Raw genomic sequence first — 27,167 nt, 5'->3', positions numbered from 1 at the left:
TTCTGACTTACTTCACTCTGTATGACAGACTCCAGGTCTATCCACCTCATTACAAATAACTCAGTTTCATTCCTTTTTATGGCTGAGTAATATTCCATTGTATATATGTACCACATCTTCCTTATCCATTCGTCTGTCGATGGGCATTTAGGTTGCTTCCATGACCTCGCTAATGCAAAAACAGTGCTGCAATGAACATTGGGGTGCATGTGTCTTTCTGAATTAGGGTTTTCTCTGGGTATATGCCCAGTAGTGGGATTGCTGGGTCGTATGGTAGTTCTATTTTTAGTTTTTTAAGGAACCTCCATACTGTTCTCCATAGTGGCTGTGTCAATTTACATTCCCACCCACAGTGCAAGAGGGTTCCCTTTTCTCCACACCCTCTCCAGCATTTATTGTTTGTAGATTTTTTGATGATGGCCATTCTGACCGGTGTGAAGTGGTACCTCATTGTAGTTTTGATTTGCATTTCTCTAATGATTAGTGATGTTGAGCATCCTTTCATGTGTTTGCTGGCAATCTGTATATCTTCTTTGGAGAAATGTCTATTTAGGTCTTCTGCCCATTTTTGGATTGGGTTGTTTGTTTTTTTTGATATTGAGCTCATGAGCTGCTTGTATATTTTGGAGAGTAATCCTTTGTCAGTTGCTTCATTTGCAAATATTTTCTCCCATTCTGAGGGTTGTCTTTTCCTCTTGTTTATGGTATCCTTTGCTGTGCAAAAGCTTTTAAATTTCATTAGGTCCCATTTGTTTATTTTTGTTTTTATTTCCATTTCTCCTGGAGGTGGGTCAAAAAGGATCTTGATGTGATTTATGTTATAGAGTGTTCTGCCTTTGTTTTCCTCTAAGAGTTTTATAGTGTCTGGGCTTACATTTAATCCATTTCACACATGTGATTTTAAATTTCCCAGTAGCTACATTAGGAAAATAAAAAGAAACAAGTGAAATGGATTTTAATGATTTATTTATTTAACCCAGTATATCCAGAGTATGATCATTTCAAAATGTAATCAGTATAAAAATTATTAATGAAATATTTTACATTCTTTTTTCATACTGAAGTCTTCAAAAGCCAGTGTATATTTTACCTGTACAGCTCACCTCAATTTAGACTAGTTATGTTTCATGTGCTAAAAGCCACATCTAACTAGTGACTATCAAACAGGGCAGGTCTAGAAGATAAAGTCCTACCTCCTTAACCCAATATTCCTTCCCAATATGATCCTACTTTTCCAGTCTCATCACCTGTTACCTCTGTACATGAAACAATTAAACAATTTGGATATTTTCTTGGTACTTCATAATTTTGTTCAGATGGTTTGATGGTTCCTCTTGCTTATAACACCATAGCTCTTTTCTTCCTCCTATCAGTTTTATTCCTCCTTTAAGACCTATCTGTTCCATCAAGTCTTTTATGGTGGCCCAGTCCTTAGAAATTACGTCCTCCTCTCAACTTTCATAGCAGTCCTGGGTGTACTCCACATTTGTACTCATCCTAAACCACAGTGTATTGTTACACACTTTCAGATGTATATTCTAATTTCCAAATCGGATTGTAAACTCTCTGAGGGCAGGAACACCTCTCAGAGAAACTAAGCATCTGCTTTGCTGCCACATTCTCTGGAATTCTAATGATGCGTGTCTACAATAGTTTTGTTTCTCACTATTTTAAGAAGGTAATTTATTCATTTTATGTAAAACAAATATAGCATAAATATAAACTATGTTAGCATAATGGTTATGAGCATGAACTCTGGGGTCAGACTGCATAGGTTTGAATCCAGATTCTGCCTTGTACTGGTTAAATGAACACTTTAAGTTAATTAATCTCTGTGCCTTAGTTTCTTCCTCTATAAAATAGAGATAATAATAGTATCGCCTTCATAGGTTTGTTGTGAGGATTAAATGAGTTAACAGTGTCTGAAAGTAAGTACTCAGTAAAGATTAGGTATTGTTATTATTAATAATGAAATATTTGTTGCTCAGTTTTGATATATTAGAACATTAAGAATTCATAACAGTATTTTAGGAGTTTCCAAACAGAGCAAATGAAAGCCGCAAACTATTGAATTGGAAAAATGAAACCAAACCCAAATGTTTGTTGAACTGTAGTTTGCCAGATGCATTAGAAGCATGGGCAGAAACCTCTTAATTCCTGTGTCATCAGCGTCTAACGTAAGCAAAGAAGGCATACATTAACTATTTGATTTCAAGATGATTCATTAAGTACTATATCTAGAGTTAGATATAGATGTAGATATAAATATAGTTATATAGATATAGCAGAGGTTTGAGACCATTTGTTGTAGTGATAGCAATCACATTCTTATTCAATTTATCACTTTAGTACTTGCCTACACATAAACTTACTAATGTCCACCGTACATTAACAAATTCTTACCTTGAGATCATATTAGTAAATTGTGCTTCTTATTGATGGATATTTGCCATATATACAGCATACTTCTGTTAAGTATTTCTTAGCCTAGGATTATACTGATATTTACTTAGTTCTTTCTACTGGTTTCATTACCAACTCTTCTTTAATTTCCTTGATCTTATTATCTCTGAATTTTTAGGATTTTTATACCAATGAACTAAGCTATATTTATTTTTAAGTACCACAGAATATTATGGTTATACACTGAAATTAGATGATTGCCCCTAGAGCAACTTAGAGTCTATTGGCTAGTGATGCGATTAAAAAAAAACCAAAAACAAAACCACAATGACATAGTACATATATAGCCTTCATTCAGTTATTCATTCACTCAACAAATATTTATTGTCTACTAGATGTCCCACGCTGTTACAAGAAACACAAGACAGAGTTGGCTGTAGCCCTCTCAAAATCTTAAAGTTTATCTGGGTAGACAGACAAGCAACTGAAATAACTGTGCCAAGTGCTATGCCAGAGGAAATACAGGTTATTTAATTGCCGCAGTTAATAACTTGCAGTTACGCGAATAGAATAAGGCAGATTACTTGAATGATTGAAATCCTTGAATCAAAATGAGGCTAATCCAGGAAGATACATGGAAGTGCTAAATTTTCAATAATGCTGTGACAGAGAGGAGAGATGAATGAGTAGAATTAGAGAAATTTCCTTTTTTTTCTTTTTTTTGGGCCAGTTATCTTAAAGGTTTAGACAGTATTGAGAATCAGCTCTAATGAACAATCCTATCTCATCTTTCGGAAGTGGTTTTTCATATTTGCATTTTTTCCTTTCTCTGATTGTCTTCACTTTATCTATTCTCTCTTTTGTCTTTCAGCAGTAATCATCAGTGAACATTCATTGAGTTTAAGCAAGGCAGTGCACTAAGCAGGGGAGACAAAGAGGTAAATCCTATTCCCTGTCCCCACACCTGTTGCTGTGTTTTTCTTGTGTGCTTAACTTCAGTTGTGTCAGTGTTCTTTCAGGCTGGTTTTGGACTTCTTAAAAGTCTTTATCTTATCTGAAATTTTTGTGTCTGTCTTCCTAGCTTCTTCACATCTGATGTTTTAATCGTTCTATGAACCTATTAAAGACACTGAATATAATCCATCTTCTGTTTCTCTTTAGTAATCATAATCAATACCAACTTATTATTTCCCCATTCACTTCTTTACCCCTTTCTCATTGTCTGATGACCACTCTGAAACCTTGTAATGATCTCTTCAAACCGTGCAGTGATATGCATTTATATGCTCTATTTTTTAAAGCATCCCCTCTTCTACATTTTAGTTTTTTAAACCTGAACTTTTTAAAGTTTATTTTATTTTTGTCTGTAATTGACTCACAGAAGAAAGGTTAATTTGAATGATCAAGGGGTGTTAATTTGTGGGTTAAAATGTGTTAAACAGTTGATATGAAGTCTGTTTAAGTCAGTTAGAGAGTGTAATGAAGCTGTTTCTAGAGTGTTAAGGAACCTTTTGAAGTCAACTGGAATTCACTCCTGTGTATCAACCAAGGCACCTGGCTAAACATGCCGTTGCACTTAGGTTTTTAAATTTGTTTATATTCCAATAGATACAAATCTGTCTACATACTTAAAAAAAGTTTATTAAGATTCTTACATTTTGCTATAGGAAATAAATTCATGATTTAATTCATTAGCAAAGTGAAAAACATAATTAGTAACACTGTTATCTTTGTTACTCTCATATTTTTTTCTAAAATAAAGTGCAACTGAACTCTGTAACCAACAAAACATTTCTGCTTTTTTTGTTCGTTTTTAAAACTAGATTAGTGTCATTATCGTTGAATTTTTTTTAATACTAAGTACCTCATATAGAAAGGGACCATAAAAAGACATGTAAAATTTGGTATACTCATTTAAAGAAATGATTTGTTTTCCTCTCCAAAATTATTTGAAGTAATATTATGAAACATTTTAGTGTTGGCAATATCTTTAAAATTTTCAAAATAGTTAATGTTATTATGCAGAGTTTAATGTTATTATGCTCAATTTCAATAGTCGAATATAATTTTTGTGTAATGATAGGTATATTTAAGATGAGTGAAGCATTGCAACTTCAACAGTTCAGATCCACAGAGATATGAGGGTAGAAATCAGATTTTAGAATACATTCTTCCCTTAGCATCAGGGTTACTATGGTACTGTTTTTTATTACTTGTGTCAGTTTACTAGTAATAAATATATATTCAGCATTTCAGCTTCTTCTTGCAACCATTCAGTTTAATTATTTAGAGAGTGAAGAAAAACAACTCTTACATGCTAAAGGGATTTCCGCAATGACAGATTAGATGCCAAAATAATGAAGCCACACAACTTAAAAAATATACTGAAGAATAGATGTTTTCTGATGAATTTCCACAAAAATATCATATTTTAAAAATATTTTTAGCAACTCATAATATTACTTTTTAATCTACTGTAGAAGCACTATGAGTATAGTGTTTTGTAGCTCATTAGCTATTTCTTTAATGAGTTTTTTTGTGTGATAAAGTAACAGACAAATGACAGATTGTTTGCCTTTAATGATTTCCCTGTTTCAAGCCCATTACAAAGCAATTAGAAATCTGACAGCATTTTCACTCTGCATTACTGATCATCTAAAGAGATGAGGAATGAGAGGTGATGAATATTAATTGTATATTTTCATATGATTATCATAAATTATTACCTTGTCTGATGTGCTGCAGGTGAAGTGGGAGCATAAGAGAAAGACAGTCAGATACATTAATTTGAAAGACTATATGACTTTTTTAAATCTTCGTAGTGTAAATTCTGATCTGCAGTATTAGTCTCTATGAATATGAAATTAATTCTTTTTAACTTCTAGCTATATTTGGGGTAACTTAAATAACTTATTTCAGTGCAAGAAAAGGAAGAATTATTTCATAGTATAATGTACATATATGTATTTAAGTTAAGAATTTTAAGAATCTAATTTAGAAAATGAGATAGTGAATTTTGTTGATATACATATATACAATATTCAGGTATATCATTACAGAGGAGAAAGATATACTTAGAAATAGATCTTATGTTAGTGTTAGGTTAAAGTCAGGTAATCCTGCAAAAGAGGAAGCAAGATAAGAAAGTGTAACCAGATGTAAAAGATTTTTCTGGGTCCTCTGTAATAGTTCTTTTAGGCTTAGTCCACTGTATATCCTGTTTCCCCAGTTTCTTGCTTCAGGTAGATGAGCCTAACCCTGTCACTAGGACTCAAGTGCTGTTGTTACTTGGTTCTCAGCCCTGAAAAAGTAGCAAAGGTTGGTTCAGAAACTAGATAATTGTCTTTGGTACAGGAAGAATTGGAAAGCTTAAAGCATTTGAGATGATTAGAAATGTATTTGGATCAATTTTACCAAAGTAAATTAATTTATATTTTGATATCTCTCTAATTATAGGTATTAGTTGATAATCAGTAAATACTGAATTGAGTTGAATTTCACTACAGTAATGAAGCCATGTCTTGCTTCAGTCTTGTCTTTTGCACCTTTTTGCTGTGGTTTGTTCTGTGGCATACCATCCCTCAGAGAGGCATGCCATCCTGGATCCATCTTTATTTATGAAGATCATAATCCATATGATAATATGATTATAAATCAATAAAGATGGACTTTTTGCATGCTTCTTAGAAATCATTCTCCTTACTTTATATTCAACTCCTCAACTCCTTTTTGCTGATATTCTTTATCTTCTCTTAGTCCAGACTTTTAAGTTGATCCTTTGTACAGCCCAATTCTCCTTTAACACTTCTAACATACTACCAACCAACATACTTACTTGACTTTTGGCTGAAGTCCCCACTTCTTCCTTTAGAGGAATTGGTTTAGAAATTTTACATATTTTTGCTGTGACAGAGAATAGCTACCCATACCTGAGTTTATAGTAAACTGGGCTGTCAAACCATGGTATTGTTAGCAAATCAACAGCTGAGGAAACAAACACTCCTACATCGTAAATTGTAAATACCTGCTTACTTGCCCTCATTTCCTTCTGGGTTCGTCAGTACAAGTAATGTCCTTTTAAGCTTGGGAACGTCTCCAATTGATTGTTTCCGGAGTATTCAGGCTTAGAAAGATAGTTAAGATCAAACAAACAATTCGGTGACCAAATTTTTTTCTTTCTAAGGTATTTATATTATTGCTTTAAATAGTAACAGAGGTTGGGAAAATAGGGATGTTAATTACATAATGAGAACAACACTTACCCTGGTCCAAAAAGCAGCTCAGTTTAAGATAATGTTGGCTCTTGTCTGATTAGATTCTTGTCTAATACAAACCAAGTGTTTGACTTCCTTCCCAGCTGGGACCTCTTTCCTCCATAATTGTGCTTCTAACCCCCCTGTGTACTTAGCCAGCTGGTCACATGACACAGAGACCTCTCCTTGAAAACTGGGCTCATTTCTCCACTCCATACACTTCTTTACACTGTCTCCCTTTTCTAACCAAACAGCAGCTATTCTTTACACTTTTCAAGTTTCAAGTGTTTTTACTTATATTTAAACACCATTCTGGGCTTCCCTGATGGCGCAGTGGTTGAGAGTCCGCCTGCCGATGCAGGGGACACGGGTTCGTGCCCCGGTCCGGGAAGATGCCACATGCCGCAGAGCAGCTAGGCCCGTGAGCCATGGCCGCTGAGCCTGCGCGTCCGGAGCCTGTGCTCCGCAAAAGGGAGAGGCCACAACAGTGAGAGGCTCGCGTACCGCAAAAACAAACAAACAAACAAAAAAACCACCACTCTGTTACTCATCATTTACCCTAGTTATAGAGGGTCCTTTTAAGTCATTCACAAAGCATTCCCTCTCAAAATTCCTACCTAAAATGGGTTTATGTCTTCTACCAGTACATTACCACTTAACTGAAGCAGCAAGTCATTTAAGATCCCTAGGGAAAAGAAAGGTCAACAAATTGGAAAGAGAATTAAGGAAAAAATTTCTTATTAATTTCAGAGATGTCAGGGATCTGACATGATAGAGCTAAAACATAAATGAGTCTAAGATTCCTGACTAGTCATTAGTAAAGACATTGACTCAGTTCTGAAACAGGCCCTCAAGAGAGAGGAGATATGTCAACATCCATTGGCTTGGCGTTGAAGACAGTTTTTGAATTATTTTATTCCTGAACCATTTTCCCCTACACTAGATTGGAAAATAGAATAAAAAAGCTTACAATACTTAAATAGATTACACTGTTCACTTCTTACTTTATAATATGATTTATCATTCTATCAGAAAAAGATACTAAGTTCATCTGGCATATTTGGCTTTTCAGATACTGTGTTGGTTGTTTTCCAATATTTTATGCCCTTCTAGGTGTTACTAATTGATTGTTTAATTTGTTACTGAATGTTTCCAGGTTAAACTAAGCTGTCTAATTACCAAAATCATTTCCCCTTGTTTTAAAGATGGGTATGATTTCCCTTTTCCAGTCTCCAGGGACATTTTCCCATCCCTTTAAGATGGTGAAAGCAAAAGGAAATAGTTAAAAGTATTGAGAGGGAAGAGGAATAAAAAGATGATATTCTTTCTTCCCTTTGCAGTAGTCACATCATCCATGTGACTTATTCTAATCTGATAGTCATAAATATTTGAGTAATATTTTAATTCATTCTTTGAACTTCTTAAATTTACTATCTCCCCAGGAAACAAATCGATTTCTCTTTAATAAAAGTAAATTGGATCATGCATATGTGTGATAAGGAAGTTATTCTTGCAGATTAGTTCAGTCAATCCTTAACCATTATAGTGTATGGTTTCTTTATCAAGGAGTTAGCACAAGGTGAGCCCCAGAGTACACTGTTCTATCACCTCATATTTGGCACCCTGCCTAGAAGGTGATCTTTTAAAATTTTTAAGTTCTCCGGGAGAATGGTACATAATAGTTGTTATTGAAACAAATTGGAAGTACAAATTTATGTAATCAGATTTGAAGGATTTGTTTCCCACTAATAGTTGAGCAGCTTTCCTGTTTTTGTTGGTTTAACAATACCTTTCAGTACATTTCAAACTTCACATCATGGCTGATAGAACCACTTCTCTCTCCCCCGCTCTAGAAAATGTATCCTAATCCCTCTTAAACTTGAAGTATAAAATTCAGAACACTGTATCAGTATACTTCTGTGTCTTCTAGGGTACCTGTAAACCAGAGATTGTATTTTAACAAAGGGAAAGGAGAAGGAAAAGAATTCCTTAAACTCCAATTTAGCACACTGGCACAAAGATTTTCGGATCATTTATTCAAGTAGTTAGCTCAAGGGTTAGCATTAACTTTGGGGGCTTCTTTGTGATCAACAGGGATTTCAGTTTTCCATGGTCAAGTGCTCCATTTAATGCATGTGAATAATAAACTTAAGCAAAGTAAAGGGAATTTCATGCTTGGGAGGTAAAGAAGTTTATGCAATTTTACCCTTACCTAAAGAACTGACCATTAAAGTAATATAGAAGGAAAAGAGTTTTTTTCCTGCCTTCATTTTGGAAATTTGATTTAAAAACCTTAAGATTTCCCATATAGCATTTAAAAACTTTTTTGAGCCTGCTCCGTTGCTATGTGATAACCTTTTATTTCTAAAGAATTAAGTGTTTCTCTCTCTAAATGGGGAGCTAAAGCAAGAATTGAATTTTTTTACCTATAAAATATGCATAGTTATGAAAAAAGTATATACATTTGAAAAATTGCATGTATTTTTATGTTCCTATTTACTTGTTACTATGGCAGCCACCACACTGCCTAGTATTTATGTTGTCTATGATTCAGAGCACCTTTTCAAAAAAATAAATATGCCAGAGCCATGTATTGGTTTACTTTGGTGTTTAGAAAAATGTTTATTCTAATGCATATTTTTGAAGAAAAATAGCAATAAATAATGTAAACTTCAGCCAAGCTTAAATAGTACCTTTTCCTGTAGTATGTTTTTAAAATCAAAGCAATTACATTTTTTCTTTTCCTTGTTATGAAAATCAGAATAAAGAATATAAATAATGAATTTTCAAAACTTATGAGTTAATCTTGAAAGGTAGTCTCTTTTTTCTTATTTTTATGACTTAATATTTTGATTCATAACAAATTTCTGAAAATATAAAACATGAACACTTAGATAAAATGCTTAATGCTAGCTACGTAAATCAGAAAATATAAATAGTTGGCATTTCTGATCACAGATGGTTCTTTAATATCTATGAATAAAAGATTTATATTTTGTATTTGAAATGAAAGGATGGTTGCTATTATTTTTCTTACTTTAATTATTTAAATTGTTTTCTGACATGTGTGATACATAAATATAATTTCTTAGTGTTAAACATCAGAATGGAAATTATGAAGCATAAAATGAGACATGTTTCATGTCACGTATTACCTGGTAAGAAAAACTGCAATACAACATTTAAGTACAACAGAATAGTGAGCATATTGTCTCTGATACTTGTAAACAGGATGGATCTGCAGTTTCACAGTTTATGTTGACAGTATCTTTGTGGGAAATGTAATTATCAAATGAATTATAACATGTCCTAGTATTAAGATTATTAATAGTAATTTTAATTGCCTTTTTCAAGATAATTGGATATGTTCTCATAAGTATATGGGAAAGGGGGCACTGAGCTAATTAGATGTTTTGAACTCAGTTATCTTTAAAATCTCTAGAAGTTTAACATATAGGCTATATTTCAGGAATTTCTTCTTTTAATTGAATGGTTTTCTAAGTAGAATTAAACTAATTTGTAGTTCATAAAATCTTACTGATTATCCCTTGATATTCCTCCTTGAGTACTGATATGATGAAAAATTTAAATAATGGTATGTATGTATGTATGTATTTGAGGTATAGATGATTTACAATATTATATTAGTTTCAGGTATACAACATAGTGATTCAAAATTTTTATAGGTTATACTTCATTTAAAGTTATTAGAAAATATTGGTTATGTTCCCTGTGCTATGCAATATATCCTTGTAGCTTTTTATTTTATACATAGTAGTTTATCCCCTGTCCCTATCTTGCCCCATCTCCCTTCCCTCTCCCCATTGGTAACCACTAGTTTGTTCCCTATATCTGTGAGTCTCTTTCTGTTTTGTTACATTCATTCGTTTTGTTTTTTAGATTCTACATATAAGTGATAACATACAGCATTTGTCTTTCTTTGTCTGACTTATTTCACTAAGCATAACACTCTCCAGGTCCATAAAATCTTATTGATTATCCCCTGATATTCCTCCTTGAGTACTGATATGATGAAAACTTTAAATAATGGTAATTTTTAAATTAAATCTTCACTACCAGCTAGAAAATTATTCTTAAATTGGTAAGGCTAAGAAATAATATTTTATTCCAGTAATGAGTGCTGTTAGATAGGCTTTCATATACTATTTCTGTAGTTTTAGAAATTGGTACATGTCTAAACAGCAAGTCACCTTGGAAATACACATCAGCAGTTTTAAAATTGTTCATACATTTTAATCTGGGAATTTAACTTCCACAACTTTTTTTTTTAACATCTTTATTGGAGTATAATTGCTTTACATTGTTGTGTTAGTTGCTGCTGCATAACAAAGTGAATCAGCTATACGTATACATATATCCACATATCCCCTCCCTCTTGTGTCTCCCTCCCATGCTCCCTATCCCACCCCTCTAGGTGGTCACAAAGCACCGAGCTGATCTCCCTGTGCTATGTGGCTGCTTCCCACTAGCAAGTATTCAGTGGTACGGTCAAAGGTGTGAACAAAAACCACAACTTTATTTGAGATAGGAAGCATTTGAATCAACCAACTAGGATATTAAACAAGTAATAAAAAAAATCATGTTCTTGGGACTTCTGTGGTGGTGCAGTGGTTAAGAATCTGCCCACCACAAAGGAAACCATAAACAAGAAGAAAAGACAACCCTCAGAATGGGAGAAAATATTTGCAAATAAAGCAACTGACAAAGGATTAATCTCCAAAATATACAAGCAGCTCAATATCAAAAAAACAAACAACCCAATCCAAAAATGGACAGAAGAACTAAATACACATTTCTCCAAAGAAGATATACAGAATACCATCAAACACATGAAAGGACACTCAACATCACTAATCATTAGAGAAATGCAAATCTAAACTACAATGAGGGGGCTTCCCTGGTGGCGCAGTGGTTAAGAATCCGCCTGCCAATGCAGGGGACATGCGTTCGTGCCCCAGTCCGGGAAGATCCCACATGCCGTGGAGCGGCTGGGCTCGTGAGCAGTGGCCGCTGGGCCTGCACGTCCGGAGCCTGTGCTCCGCAACGGGAGAGGCCACAACAGTGAGAGGCCCGCGTACCGCAAAAAAACAAACAAACAAAAAAAAAACTACAATGAGGTACCACTTCACACCGGTCAGAATGGCCATCATCAAAAAATCTACAAACAATAAATGCTGGAGAGGGTGTGGAGAAAAGGGAACACTCTTGCACTGCTGGTGGGAATGTAAATTGATACAGCCACTATGGAGAACAGTATGGAGGTTCCTTAAAAAACTACAAATAGAACTACCATATGACCCAGCAATCCCACTATTGGGCATATACCCTGAGAAAACCATAATTCAAAAAGAGTCATGTACCACAATGTTCATTGCAGCTCTATTTACAATAGCCAGGATATGGAAGCAACCTAAGTGTCCATCGACAGATGGAGGGATAAAGAAGATGTGGCACATATATACAACAGAATATTACTCAGCCGTAAAAAGAAATGAAATTGAGTTATTTGTAGTGAGGTGGATGGACCTAGAGTCTGTCACACAGAGTGAAGTAAGGCAGAAAGAGAAAAACACATACTGTATGCTAACACATATATACGGAATCTAAAAACAAAAATGGTTCTGAAGAACCTAAGGGCAGGACAGGAATAAAGAAGCAGATGTAGAGAATGGACTTGAGGACATGGGGAGGGGAAGGGTAAGCTGAGATGAAGTGAGACAGTGGCATTAACATATCCATACTACCAAATGTAAAATAGATTGCTAGTGGGAAGCAGCTATGTAGCACAGGGAGATCAGCTCGGTGCTTTGTGACCACCTAGGGGGGTGGGTTAGGGAGGGTGGGAGGGAGAGGCAAGAGGGAGGGGATATGGGGATATATGTATACGTATAGCTGATTCACTTTGTTACACAGCAGCAACTAACACACCAGTGTAAAGCAATTATATTCCATTAAAGATGTTAAAAAAAAAAAAAAAAAAGAATCCACCTGGCAGTGCAGGGGACAAGGGTTTGAGCCTTGGTCCGGGAAGATCCCACATGCTGTGGAGCAACTAAGCCCGTGTGCCACAACTACTGAGCCCGTGTGCCACAACTACTGAAGACTGCTCGCCTACAGCCTGTGCTCCAAGAGAAGCCACCACAATGAGAGGCCCGCGCACCACAACAAAGAGTAGCCCCCACTCATTTCAACTAGAGGAAGCCTGCGCTCAGCAACAAAGACTCAACGCAGCCAAAAATAAATAAATATTTTTAAAAATCATGCTCTCAACAAATTTTTAATAACATAGGAATATTCTCATTAGGTGAACACAGCTGTATATAAATTGGATTTTAATATGGTCACACATTTGTTTAAAGAAAAGACTATATACCTCTGTAAATTCATTGACCAAAGTCAGAAAACAAATATTCAAAAATTATAATGGTGGCTAACTCCAAGGGTAGGAGATTGTAAGAAATTTTATTTTTTATACTTATCTTTCCAATCTTAATATGGGGATTTCTGTAATAACTGCAGTTATCATCATTCAAATTGTTTTTAATAAGAGAAGTTAATTAAAATTGGGCACATTCATTATAATGAAAATTCAGCTTGTGAAGGAACAATAAGTATTGTCTTGTTCAATGTTGAATCCATTGTCTTTTTTTAAGCCTGAAAATAGTTGGTGCTTAATAAATATTTGATGATTGAATGGATGTATGATGGGATCAGGAATTAGCAAAGTGGCTTTAGGAAAAACATTTGGAGGGCCACAAAGATGCCTTCTTTATGTTTTATTTATCATAACAATGGGTGATAATAATATAAGAATATACAAAAACTGCTCTGCTAACCATAGTTCTGGTAGCATAGCAGGCAAAACTAGATGGTTGGGTTTATCTTAGTATATTTAGTTTATAGAGTTGTACAATTACAGCTATTAGAACAGAACAAACAAGCAAAAACATTTATTATTGAGATTCCAACGGGAAAAAAAAACTTATTTGAGAGTTCCAAATTCCAGTCCTTAACCTCACCACCTTTTTTCAACTGAACTATTATTTTTATGAAGCAAGTTTTGATAACAACTATTGCATTATGAAATACAACTGGAATACAACTATTACATTATGAAAGAATAGACTTCTATAGTAAGCTGTATTTCTATTGTCACAAAATTAATTTTAAAAATAATAATTAGTAATATAGGTGATTAATATTTAATTTACATGTTTATAGGGCACCAGAAAGGTGGATTTCAGGAAGAAATCAAGTGTCTTCCTTCATTGAATTGCATGGTCAGCCTTCTAGACAAGCTTTTTGGGAGATGGGCCTTTACAAAATGAGATATCTGAAAGGGCAGCCTTCCAGGTGTCTCCTAATAATGAGTGTAGCAGCAACTTACATGACCTCCTGAACCAAGGTCATTATCTACCATGATAATATCTTATATACCTGAGGGTGCAACTGCGGGATATAATGGCTTCTACTGTGGTGTGGAGACATTGTTTCAGCATTGGAGGGAGGTTAATGGCAACTAAATCAGTGAGGCCAAATCTGATGTCAGGAAACATGATATGTCACCGCTGGAATGCTACAGTAGTCCTCAATAGACAGATACATTCTGACTTGGAGGGATATGGCCAAGAAGTCTGCCTAAGGATTTCCAAATATGCATTGCTTGGGACTGGTCTTTAGAAGTTACCTGTGACTCTTCTCCTATCAAATATGGACTAGCTCTCTGTGCTGGGAACTGCAGAACGATGACCTTCTGAAGCCTTTTCTAAAAATTAGAACTTAATTTTTTTAGAGCAGTTTAAGATTACAGCAAACTTGAGGGGAAGGTACAGAGATTTCCCATATAAGCCCTGCTCCCACACATACATAGCCTCCCCCATTATTAATATCCCCCAGCAGAGTGGTACATTTGTTACAATTGATAAACCTACATTGACATAATCACCAAGAGTCCACAATTTACGTTAGGGTTCATTCATGGTGTTCAATTCTATGTCTTGGACAAACGTATAATGACATGTATCCATTAATTATGGTATTATACAGAATACTTTCCGTAGAAATCTTATGTTCCTTGTATTCATTTCTACCACCCCACCCCCAACCTCTGGCAATGACTGATCTTTTTAAGTTCTCCACAGTTTTGCCTTTTCCAGAATGTCAATAGTTGGAGTCATACAGTACACAGACTTTTCAGATTGGCTTCTTTCACTTAGTAATAAGCATTTAAGGTCCCTCCATATCTTTTCATGGCATCATAGCTCATTTTATTTTTTTAGTGTTGAATAATATTTCATTATCTGTATAGACCATACTTTGTTTATCTTTTCACCTACTGAAGGACATCTTGGTTGCTTCCAACTTTTGGCAGTTATGAATAAAGCTGCTATAACCATCTGTGTGCCAGTTTTAGTGTGGACATAAGTTTTCAGATTATTTAGATAAATATCAAGGAACATGATTTCTGAGTTATATGGTAAGAGTGTGTTTAGTTTTGTAAGAAACCACCGAACACTCTTCCAGTGTGTCTGTACCTATGAATGAGAGCCCCTGTTGCTCCACATCCTCACCAGCATTTGGTGGTGGTAGTGTTCTGGATTTTGGCCATTCTAATAGGTATGTAGTGGTATCTCAATGTCATTTTAATTTGCATTTGCCTGCTGATATATGATGTGGAGCATCTTTTCACATGCTTATTTGCCATCTGTATGTCTTCTTTGGTCAGGTGTCTGTTAAAGTCTTTGGCCCATTTTGAAATCAGGTTGTTTGTTTTCTTATTGTTGAGTTTTAAGAGTTCTTGGTAAATTTTGGATAATAGTCCTTTATCAGATATGTCTTTTGCAAATCTTTTCTCCCAGTCTGTGGCTTGTCTTATCATTCTCTTTTGTCTTTCACAGAGCAGAAGTTTTTAATTTTAATGAAATCTGGCCTTTTGGTCATTTCTTTCATGGATCATGCCTTTGGTGTTGTATCTAAAAAGTCATTGCCATACTCAAGGTCATCTAGGTTTTCTCCTATGTTATCTTCTAAGAGTTTTATAGTTCTGTGTTTTACATTTAGTTTTGTGATCCATTTTGAGCTAGTTTGTGTGAAGGGTATGAGGTCTGTGTCTAGATTCATTTTTTTTTTTTTGCATGTGTACCTGCAGTTGTCCAGTACCATTAGTTGAAAAGACTGTCTTTCTGCCATTGTCCTCCTCTGTCAAAGTTCAGTTGACTATATTTATGTGGGTCTATTTTTGGGCTTTTGTAGTGTTTCTCATATAGATCTTGTACATATTTTGTTAGATTTATGTCTCAGTATTTCATTTTTTTGAGTTCTGTGCAAATGTTTCTAATTTCAAATTCTACTTGTTTGCAATTAACTTTTGTATATTAACCTTGTATCCTGCAACCTTGCTCTAATTGCATCTAAATCCTTTTAAGATGATGGCAGTCCCACATTTCTTGTCTTTTCTTGTCTTCTTGTGGCTTTTTTCCACTGCTCCTTGTATCTCTAGCCTACTAGAAGGCACAATATAATGTGATTTGAATATTCAATTCAGCTGTACAAGATAAAAAAAACAAATGGGATGAGGAAACATAAGAAATGTTGAGCACAGGTAGTAAGTAAGCTAATAGCTTCTGAGGTATAGGTGTAATTCATAGGCTGTGTTAAGTATAGATATGCGGGACTTCCCTCCCTGGTGGTCCTGTGGTTAAGATTCCGCGCTTCCACTGCAGGGGGCGCAGGTTTCGATCCCTGGTTGGGAACTGAGATCCTGCATGCTGTGCAGCCAATAAAAAAAAAGATATGCGTAAGTAGTTTGAGAAACGAAAGAAGAATTCAGAAGATGTGTTAAATATACATAATGAATAAGTTAGTAACCTATAAAATGTACCAAGATGAAGCGACTAAATGGCATATATGATAGAATAGACAAGTTTTATTTACTCAGTAGAAAGGTAGACTAAGTCATAATCTTGCCACTTCAGGGCTGATCACTGTGTCGTCCCTAAACTGACCACCTACTAATAACATCCGGTACGGTACCGTTTTGGCCCAAAGAACTGTGCCCAAGAAATGCAAATAAAACCTATAGCTGTTCAGCAAGTTAATTGGCAAGCTACAGCTTTGGCCAGGCACAACTGCCTCTGTGTCTCTCCCATTAATTCCTGGTACCTTCTGTCTGGGCCACTGGCTTACATCTCAACTCTGGTCCTTATAGCACACCATGGGGAAGGCTGATATGGGTAGAAAGAGCAGGATTTGGATAGCATGATCCTGCCACTCTCCCCCTATCTTAAGTATGTTAACTTAGTTTATTGCTTTCTTTCCCCTTGCTTATCACTGTGTGTTTTTAATTTTTTTAGTAAATTGTGTAAATGGAGCATTTTAATTTGGTCTGTGAGCCCTCTGGGTTAGCTTGCTTGGTAATGTGTTCAAGGTAATTTTCCACTTGGCAGTGCTCTTCACTTTGAACTTCAGTAATCCTCCCTCACAGTCTGAGATTTTAAGCGAAGGCTTAAAATCCCTATCTGGTTGAGGGACTGATAACAAGCTGTGAAAGGAGTGTTAAATTATGGTGATTCTATGATAATCTTGAGGACCTTGTCCACAGTGAAGGAATTATGAGAACCTGTCTCTCACCTCTAGAATTAAACCCAGGAAAACTGAGCAAATTCCAGTTTATCTGGGAAGAAGAGTAGGAGGGTGTGTGTGTCAGCTCTGTCCTACTTAAATTCTCTCCTTTTCAAAGCTGAGCTTGGAGGTACTTATTGGCTAGAATAGTGACCGTCAAATAGTTTTGCTTATATATTCCCATGCACAATTTTAAGTTGACATTTAAAATTTCTCATTATAAGCTTAAATAGTTGGAAAAGATGTAATATCTGGTATATTATGAATGCTGACATTTTAAAATAAAACCGTTACATCAGTCTTTTAAACATATCTAATAAAATGTAAATTCCATATGATTTTTAAGAAACATTTTCTTATGAACATTTTCAAACACAAAAGGAAAAATAATAAAACAAACTCCCACATGCTTTTTACCCAATACAAACAACCATCAACTTCTGCCATTCTTATTTATATTCTCTTTCACTTTTCTTCGTGGAGTATTTTAAAGCAAATCCAAATAATATTTTATTTAAAAATAGTTTGGTTTGTATCTCTAACAGATAATATTTATCATAACAATACCTTTTATCCATACCCAATAAAATAATTTCCTTGATACCAATAATACCCAGTTTGTGTTCAAATATCACCAGTTGCCTCAAAAATGTATGTCTTATTAAAGTAGGTTTGTTCAAATCAGGATCTAAACAAGGTTTATGCATTGCATTTGGTTGATATAATTCTTCAGTCTCTTTTCATTTGTAACATTTCTCCCTCCTCTTTATTTTGTGCCATGTCATTTAACATGTAACATGTTTCTCTCCCTTCCCGCATTTCTCACAAACTAGAAATTAGATCTAAAGACTTGATTACATTCAGTGTTTGTGGTGAGAATGCTTTATAGATGGTCCTATGTTTATAATTCCTGTGGAGTCATATAAGGAGAAACAATTTCTGGTTGTCCTATTTTAGTGACATATTAATATGTATCAGTGGTATAGGTGATATCAGATTTATCTGTTATAAGTTTCCCATCACTCTTTCATCTAATAATGACAAATATTACCTAGACAAACATTATCTGGATCCACTATTTCATTATGGTTTGCACTATGGTGATCTGCTAATTCTTTTATTCCACCTACATGTATTAGCTATGATTCTTCTATGAAGAAGAATTTTCTCTCATCATATATTTGGTTATCCTGAATTATAGCCCATTTAGGAAAGCAGGAAAAGTACATTTATTATTTTTCAGAACAGTAAGTTGGTGTACTAGCAAGTAACAAAGGTGAATTATGAAATAATGAAGTTATAAAATTTTATTTTAGTATTAGGTACTCGTGGATTTTTATATGTTTAATGTTTCAATCCTTTACTTTTTTTATGTTCAGAGTGCCCCATCTTTGGCCAGTGGAATCTCCTTCAAGTTGGTTCCTATGTCCTTTTGACATGCCCTACTTGTCTTTGATAACTTCCTGTTTTCAGGCATGACAAGATGTCACATGTTCATGGAACATTTTGGTCCCAGGCCTGATGCTATAGAGATTTTAAAACATTAAAAATATTAACAAGCTCTTCTTCAACAGTTGAAATCTTTACATCCTTCTTTTTTCTCCTTAAACTTATTCCCACTCCATTTCTTTTTTTTTTAATTGAAATATAGGTGATTTACAATATTGTGTTAATTTCAGGTGTACAGCAAAGTGATTTGGTTATACATATATATGTATATGTCTATATTCTTTTTAAAATTCTTTTCCATTATAGTTTATTACAAGATATTGAATATAGTTCCCTGTGCTATACAGTAAATCCTTGCTGTTTATCTATCTACTCCATTTCTTATTTTTTATGCTTGAAAGTCTTTAATTGGCTAGTCTAAGATACAATAGCAACAAATTTTTTAAATGTCCTATGACCATAAGGTTGTAAGTATTGGAAAATTTCCCTAGTATTTAATTTTTATTATAATTATTTTTAGTATACATTTATTCAAAGCAGCTTGGATATAGTGCCATTTTTTATATTCTTTAAATACAAAAAGTAAATATTATTGGAAATATATATATTAATGATATAAGTTAGTGGGGAGCACTTATAATTTTTCTATTGAAGGAATAGTGGAGTTGTCTCTTGGTTTGAGGCCCTGGAATGGGCATAAAAGGAATGCCTTTCTTTTGTAAAATGACAGAATGGAGACTTTCCAAGGACAAATTATAGTTGGGACAGGCAGCTTCTTGGGCAGATGCCTTTTAGGAAAGCATATATCTGGAAGCCAAGGATCTGGAAATTGATTTACTTAAAACTATTCATACTTGCATGCCCCTTGGAAAGTCTCCAGGTACTGTTGGTTATTGGTACTCAGTGCCCTGACTTGAAGACCATCAAGCCTCTCCTCTTTAATAGCTGACATTTGGTATCTACTGTGTTGCAAGTACATCAACTTTATGAAGTGGCTACCATTCTTTTTTTTTTTTTTTTAAGTTTTCCCAAGCAATTTATTTGACAGTTTTCTTGAGAATTTTCAAAGAAATAATAGAAAAATCAAGCAAAATATTTTTTCTGTACAAAATATTTTTCTGTACATGGTTAACAGTAAAATTATGAACTAGGAAACTTGCGTGACAGATCTTGCTTCTCTCCTTTCTACCTTCTTTTCCCACTTTCTACGTGCCTCTATTTATTCATTCTTTCCCCAAGTGGTTTCATGCAATCCTTTCCAGTTAAAGAAAGAAATAGAACTGATAAAAATCATTTGCACCAAGGTACTAGTGAATTAAAGTATTCAATATTCTTCTTCGAAAATTTGTACTGCAAAAGAAACAGGCACTAAGGAATAGTGAAACTCCTGACAACATAATTCTTTAAATATGCAAATAAATTTCTCCCACAATTTGCTTTTACTATCTGAAGTGGCTACCATTCTTAAGCCCATTTTACAGATGATGGAACCTGATGCACAAAGAGGTTATATGACTTGTCCAAAGTGTCACAGCCAGTGAATGGGCAGCAGGGTTTTAAACCCAGACACTCTGGCTCTAGTGTCCAGGCTCATAACCACTGTGAACTTGAATGCTTTTTTAAAAAACCAGGGGAAGAGCAGATCTATTAGAGAAGAACTCATATTCATGTCAAATTGTTAACGGATGGGAAGCAAAGAAAAATAGTGGTTTGTCAGTGTGTCAGTGAATAAACTCTACATGTGTTAACAAAACATAAGGTAGTGGCTTTTTCTGTACTCTACTAAAATACCATAGTATTTACTGTTAGTCAAATTAAAATTAACACATTTTTATTTCTTTAATTTCTAATTAACAATTAGTTCTCATTTAATTAGTAATGTGCCACAATGTTATCTGAAAACCTATTGTAGTCTGCATATTCTACTTAACCTGTTAATACATTCTACTTTTAGTGAGGGTGGCACTGTTTTTAAAGTACCATTACGGAAGAAATATTGCACTTAATAATGGTAATGATTTCACACTTACATAACTCATTCCACTTAAAAGCATCCAGAAGGTGTTTTATGTGAAAAAAAAAAACCGTAACCATCACTAAAATGATTACCTCTTTTGGTGAAGATTGGGATTGTAATCATTCATTAAATAACAAGTAAAGCTATTGCTATATTTCAAGAGATGTTTTTGAGTAGTTCAGTGCAGATTTTTTTATTTTTTAATAATTGGATTATATAATAAACACACCAGGATACTCAAGGGATTTCGTTCTGCAAGGTGATTTACTCTCTAATCATGATTTTCCTTGCTATGCGCAGTTGGATTTTTTCACTTATAAGCATTCCCCAATTAAGAAGAACCTGATCTATGAGAACTGAGCAGGCAATGGTTGTTGTGGAAGCCTCAGCCCTCCTATTGTGAGACTTAAAGGGGGCGGAAGACTGTGAAGGGCAACAACCCTTTAGTCTCCAGTTGGAAGACCAGAGGAGTGCTGGGCAGAGAAAAGTACCTTCTCTTATTAAACTATGCAGAAAGAGATACATTTTCCTACTTTGATAGTGATTCAGATTCACCTAACATTTAATGGATGTCTACCATGTGGCAAGCACTATGCTAAACGCTTTCACATTCACAGTTTTGTTTATTTAATCCTGATAACCATGCAGATAATTGGTTTTGCAAATGAGAGGACCAATGCTTAGAAAGGTTATAAGATTCAAGGTCACGTAGCTAGAATGTGGCAGAGAAAGACATGATCTTATGTGTTATTGATATCTATTCCTCTGTAATACTTGTGAGTATAAGTTATATTATAGTTCTTTTATTCTTCCATAAGCTTAACTAGCAGCAAGTCTAGCATCAGACTCTTTGAACTTGCTGTGTTGTAGATTATCTAAGGAGTTAATTATAGTTCAAGAAGGTAGTCCTTCAGGTGCCCTCTCCCAAATGAGGAGACTGTTGGCCAGCTTGTCTCTTTTTGCTGCTGGTGCTTTTGGTGTTACTGTGGTTGCCACAGCTCCTTACTGACCCACATCAACACTACTGACCCCATTGACTTCCGTCATCTGACTGGCCCTACTGGTCCATATGCTTCGGGAAAGGCTTTCTGGCTCTAGTTCTAGCTCAGCCTGCAGGCTGACCTGGTCTTTAAAAGAGAGGTATCGGGTTCTCCATAGAAACGAAACCAACAGGATGTATGTGGGTGTATATATAAATGCACACACATTAATATATAATTATACGTACATTAATAATATATTAATATAATACATTATATATATATACATATGTATATGTACATATGTGTGTGTGTATATATATCTATATGGAGAGAGAGAGAGAGAGATTGATTGATTGATTTACCTTAAGGAATTGTCTTATGTGATTGGGGAAGCTTGGTGAGCCTAAAAGGACCCAAAGACCCAAATTACTGGACTCTCAATTAAATTTAGATTCCAAGTCATCCTAGTGTTCTTTCCATTTCTTAAGTCTAAGCCAATGTCATATATTTTAGGTTTTTGAAAGCAACTTAGTTCAAGGAATATCAGGAGTTTCAGGATTAAGTTCAACTGCAGACAACGAAGACCCAAATTAACATTGTTTTGCACAAGCTAGAAATTTATTTCTAATGTAAAAGTCTGGAGGTAGGTAGTCTAGAGTTGGTGTGGACTCCATGTTGTCAGAGATTCAAACTGCTTCCATCTTCCCTGGGGCATGGTTTTCATTCCTAGCATCATATCAAAGATAAAGATGACCTGTCTAGAGCCAGCCTTCATGTTTTCATTCTAGGTAGCAGAAAGGAGAGAAAAGAAAGATGAACTCACCTGCATAGATTGTTTCCGCTAATATTTGATTGGCCAGGCTTGTTTTATATGGCTTTACCAAGTTGTAAGGAAGACTAGAAAATAGGCTTTATTTTGGGCAGCCATATGCCTCAGTTAAAAATCAGGGATTCTACTATCATAGAAGAAGGAAGGAATGGATAGAATGGATGTTGGCAGACAGCTGTCTCTACTACAGAGAATTTATACAAGTATTAGAAGATATTAATATATGGACAAATTAGGACATTGAAATTTTGTTGCATTTGGTACATTCTTAACAAAGCAGCCAAAATTATCTTTTTTTTTAAAGTCATATAACTCCCCTGTTCCAAGCACTCCATGGACTCTCTAATTCACTTAAAGTCCTGACAGTGTCCTAAAGGCCCTATGTTATCTCCACCCCCCCACCCCCATTGTCTTTCTAACCTCATCACAACTACATTTCTTCTTTTTCACCTATTCATCTACTTGTGCTGTTCTTCACATCTGCCAGATATACCCCACCTTACGGCCTTCTTACTCTTTCCTGGGTATTGGATGGCTAATTTCCCTGACCCTTTCAAGTCTTTGCCCAGATATTACCACCTCAGTGAAGCCTATGCTGACAAACCTATATAAAATTGCAATTCCTGCACTTTTCAATAACATATTCCTCATGTTAAGTTTGTATAATTAGCGATGTTTTAGCAAATAGCAAAAATTAAAATACTTTGCAACAAATTATCATCTTTTTCTTAAATAGGATTATACTTATCAAAGACTTAGATTCATATTTTTGTCTTCCTTTAGGCTCTCATCTCTGTTCGTTTCTAATGAGATTTCACATTTAGCAGCGGCTACATGCTCTAGAACATGATGAGAAGTAAATTGTGATTAATGCCCGGCCTCAGTTAATAACCCAGGAGGATTTTACATTTTAAATTAAATAACATTCTTCCTCATTTTGAGCTGACAATGACAGAAGATCACAGAGCAGCGCTTTCTCGGTCTCCTTTGTCACCCTTGACTAAAGCCACGGAGGTATCACAGCGAAGCAACCCTGAAGACACCTTCAATGGGGATACCGTTCACCCAATTTACAAATATATTTCGAATGATTTACCAAGGTAAGAATATTATTTCAGCAGCTTAAGCTGAATTCTGAAGGGGATAAAAGTGCTTAAAGAAGGTTGTCTACGTAAATGCTCAATATTTAGTAGAGATTATGTCAAACATAACTTGGAGATGTGATGGTTGTTGCCTGGGTTACAGCCCTTCCATTTTTTTTTTTCTATTTTATGGGAAGAAAAAAGATAGATGATGCAATAAACATAAATTATTCCTAGAGTCTGCCTTGTGGACAGGTAGGATAGTGACAATAACAGGAATGGCAAGGCAGATGATATTTGCTATATACCACTCACCATGCTAAGTGCTTAACCTGCATTATATTTATTTAGTTCTCAAAACAACTCTGGGAGGAATGTAAGGCAGACAGTATTTTAGACATCTCCATTTTATATATGAGGAAACAAAGACTTAGAGACGTTCATTAAGATCACACAGCTGCTAGGTAGAGAAGGTAGAGTTTGAACCCGAATGTATCTAACTCCACAGCCAAAACTCAACTATTATACTCTACTGCACTTCTCAGAAATATAAAGCAGAGGAGACAAGAGGTATTTTTCCTGTGTTTTTTCTCTATTAGAAAGTGAAAAAACAAAAAAGGGTCTGTCAGGTATTGACTATTGGCTGGCTAAACATGATGCCATAGTTTTTACATTAAAAAGAAAATGTGGACTATAAAAGCATTGAAGAAACTATTCTTAAATTAGGGATTGTGTTAATCTCCTTATAGAAATGCTAGGTCATATTTATATCTTAGAACAGATTGATTGTTTTTTTATATGTCACTAAGTTTTAGGTGAAAGTGAAATCTAGACTTTCAGCTAACCTTTGTTATGCCTTATTCCTCTGAGCTATGAGTGCATATTAGCAACGTATGAGATCATTGACACAGTGTGCTAGCTATATGGCTAGGTAATTTTTAGAAAATCATTACCCAGTGGTTATATTGTAGAGACATAGTTTTCTCATGATAGTTCCTCCCAATTGACAGTGGAAAAAACATTGGTTCCTCCCAATAAGACAATGGAAAAAAATTTCTAAATAGAATTTTTAAGTAGTCCTTTATACAAATGCCAATGCTAATATGATGTGTATTTGCACATTTTTTATTGCTTTTTAGAATTTATTTTTACCAATTTTCCTTTACAAAATAGTACTACATTCACTTTTTATTCTATCTTTTGTGATATCTTTTGTGAAACTGTAATTTTATTTTTTCAGTTTCTTTCTGCTTTTTTCTCATATTCCTTCTTAGACTCTGAGTCTCTAACTCTGGTTTTATTTGCCCTTTTTTTAACATGTCAGTCTTTTATTTTCATGTGACACTTTTCCTACCACCTGGTTTTTATAGTTTGTTTAAATGTGCTTCTTCTATTTCTTTGTCTGGATCCTAACTTCTTTTCTGTCACTACTGTCTGTTACCATCAACTTTGATTATGATGTACCTAGAAAATGAAGTAACCCTCTTCTTGGCAATTGAATAGAAAGTCAAAGACAATGCCCAGAGGTCTTTTACTTTCATGAAAAAGAAAATGATGAGTTTCAACCTGAAAGGGGTCAAGTTCATAAAAGCTAATGGTAATCTAAGGTCCATTGGTATTAATATGATTATCAGTGAGAGGCAATTTTCTCTATGGGTAAAGACATTTTCCCCCGATTGAGGTTAAAGCTTCTCTTGTCTCATCCTTTTTTTCCTTGCCACTTTCTTCCGCCATCTTTGTGATCTTTTTATGAGAAATAGTTATTAAAATATAGTCAATTTGTTGTTCCTTTACTTATATTACAGAGATTGTGCTTTTCTTCACTAATTAACACATTGTACATGTACAAAATCTGCCCACATATATTAAATCCATTCTTTGCAACCATGCAGTGATGAGTCACTTTATTCTCATGTTATTATCTGTGGTTTTAATTTACTTTTTATTATATTTATATTATCCTTATTTTCTCTCGTTCTTGTGTTCTTACAATGTTTTGCCTCTGTCACTTCATGTTACATTTGTATGTAATACAGTAAAAACAGCTGTGCCAGGAGCCTTCCCCCAGAAAAGATAACTAATCACCAACAGTGTGAGTTCAATATATTGTGCCAAAGGTCTGATCCTCCCATTTTACGACTTACCACTAGGAGGCCAGATGACTGGAAAAGTCTTGCTTCATTCCTGTGGCTACTTCAAGGAAACAACATAATAAGAAACTTTTCCTACCCAGCTGTAGTCTGATGTATTCTCGGGTGACCTGGTATAGGGTGTCGGCCTTTGAGGCATGAAGCAGAATCAATTATTTATTGATAACAGGTATCTAGGGGTAGTTCTGCTATATTTATAGAAGGTTTCTCTAAATGCTGAGGTGGAAGATTTCCAAATTAAAATTGCGTTTTAAAACTAACAGAATGTTCTAAACAATTAATATCTCTTTCTATCCCACATATAAAATATTTTTAAAAAAAATTTTTAGCTGATGATCATCTAAGAATGTAATTTCATGATTTTCTTTTTTTTAAATATTTATTTATTTGGCTGCACTGGGTCTTAGCTGCAGCATGTGAGATCTTCGTCGTGGCATGTGGGGATCTTTAGTTGTGGTTTGTGGGATCTTTTAGTTGCAGCATGTGGGATCTTTAGTTGTGGGATGCAGGATCTCTAATTGCAGCACTTGGGATCTAGTTCCCTGACTAGGGATCGAACCCAGGCCCCATGCATTGGGATTGCCGGAATCTTAGCCACTGGACCACCAGGGAAGTCTGTCATGATTTTCTTTTCTTTTCTTTTCTTTCCTTTTTTTTTTTTTTTTTGTTTACATATTTATTGGAGTATAATTGCTTTACAATGTTGTGTTAATTTCTGCTGTACAACAAAGTGAATCAGCTGTATGTATTCTTAATAGAATGTTACAGTGCTTTTTTTATCCTGCTTGCAGCTGAGTGTAATAACAACTCTTTTAGTTCCCTGAGGGGACAAATTCTTTTTAGTACATTACATTAGGACTTAAATCAGTTTTAAAAGTGAATTGCCAACAACTTCTTCTTACAGATTATCTGGGTTGCTTTTTCACAGACAAATCTTGCTTTCAAGGAGACTAACAGTGCCTAATCTATTCATTCACTTTTTTATGTCATTTTAGTTATCTCGGCTATTCTGAATTGGAATCAGTCAGACTGTTTTTGAAATATAAACATTTGGTTATATCGCCTTTTCTAGGGACAGTTTAAGTTTAGTAATCTCATCATTCCAAAGATGAGCTGTCAGTTCCCACCATGGGATGAGCAGCAGAACAAAGTGAGGGGAACACTGCCCAGTGGTTAATGAAGCAAGACAATGCTTTCACTGTTTTCAACCTCCATTGACCGACAAATTACACTTTTCCTAATTCATACCTTTTTCTCAGATTTTTCCTTCAAGCCTTAAAAAAAACTCTACAGATCCAAACATTAATATATTATTTACTTTAAAAATGTTAAAAGTCTATATCGCTTCATTTTGAAAATT

The 27,167-nt window shown here is 34.8% G+C and overlaps 1 protein-coding gene across 1 annotated transcript in view; it reads left to right on the top strand.

Annotated features, from left to right (window-relative positions):
- The first annotated feature begins 1,590 nt into the window (after nt 1–1,590).
- The window catches only part of DCDC1 (doublecortin domain containing 1), a 460,096-nt gene continuing 434,519 nt past the window's right edge, over nt 1,591–27,167 (top strand). Inside the window, 3 exon segments of the mRNA XM_055091474.1 lie at nt 1,591–1,678; nt 3,275–3,341; nt 23,359–23,675. Of these exon segments, the coding sequence (XP_054947449.1) occupies nt 23,524–23,675 (152 nt within the window). The 5' untranslated portion in view covers nt 1,591–1,678; nt 3,275–3,341; nt 23,359–23,523.

The sequence above is a fragment of the Physeter macrocephalus genome, chromosome 16 (assembly GCF_002837175.3).
Source record: "Physeter macrocephalus isolate SW-GA chromosome 16, ASM283717v5, whole genome shotgun sequence".
NCBI lineage: Eukaryota > Metazoa > Chordata > Mammalia > Artiodactyla > Physeteridae > Physeter > Physeter macrocephalus.
The sequence above is the reverse complement of the archived record's forward strand: the minus strand, read 5'-3'. Positions and strand labels throughout refer to the sequence as shown.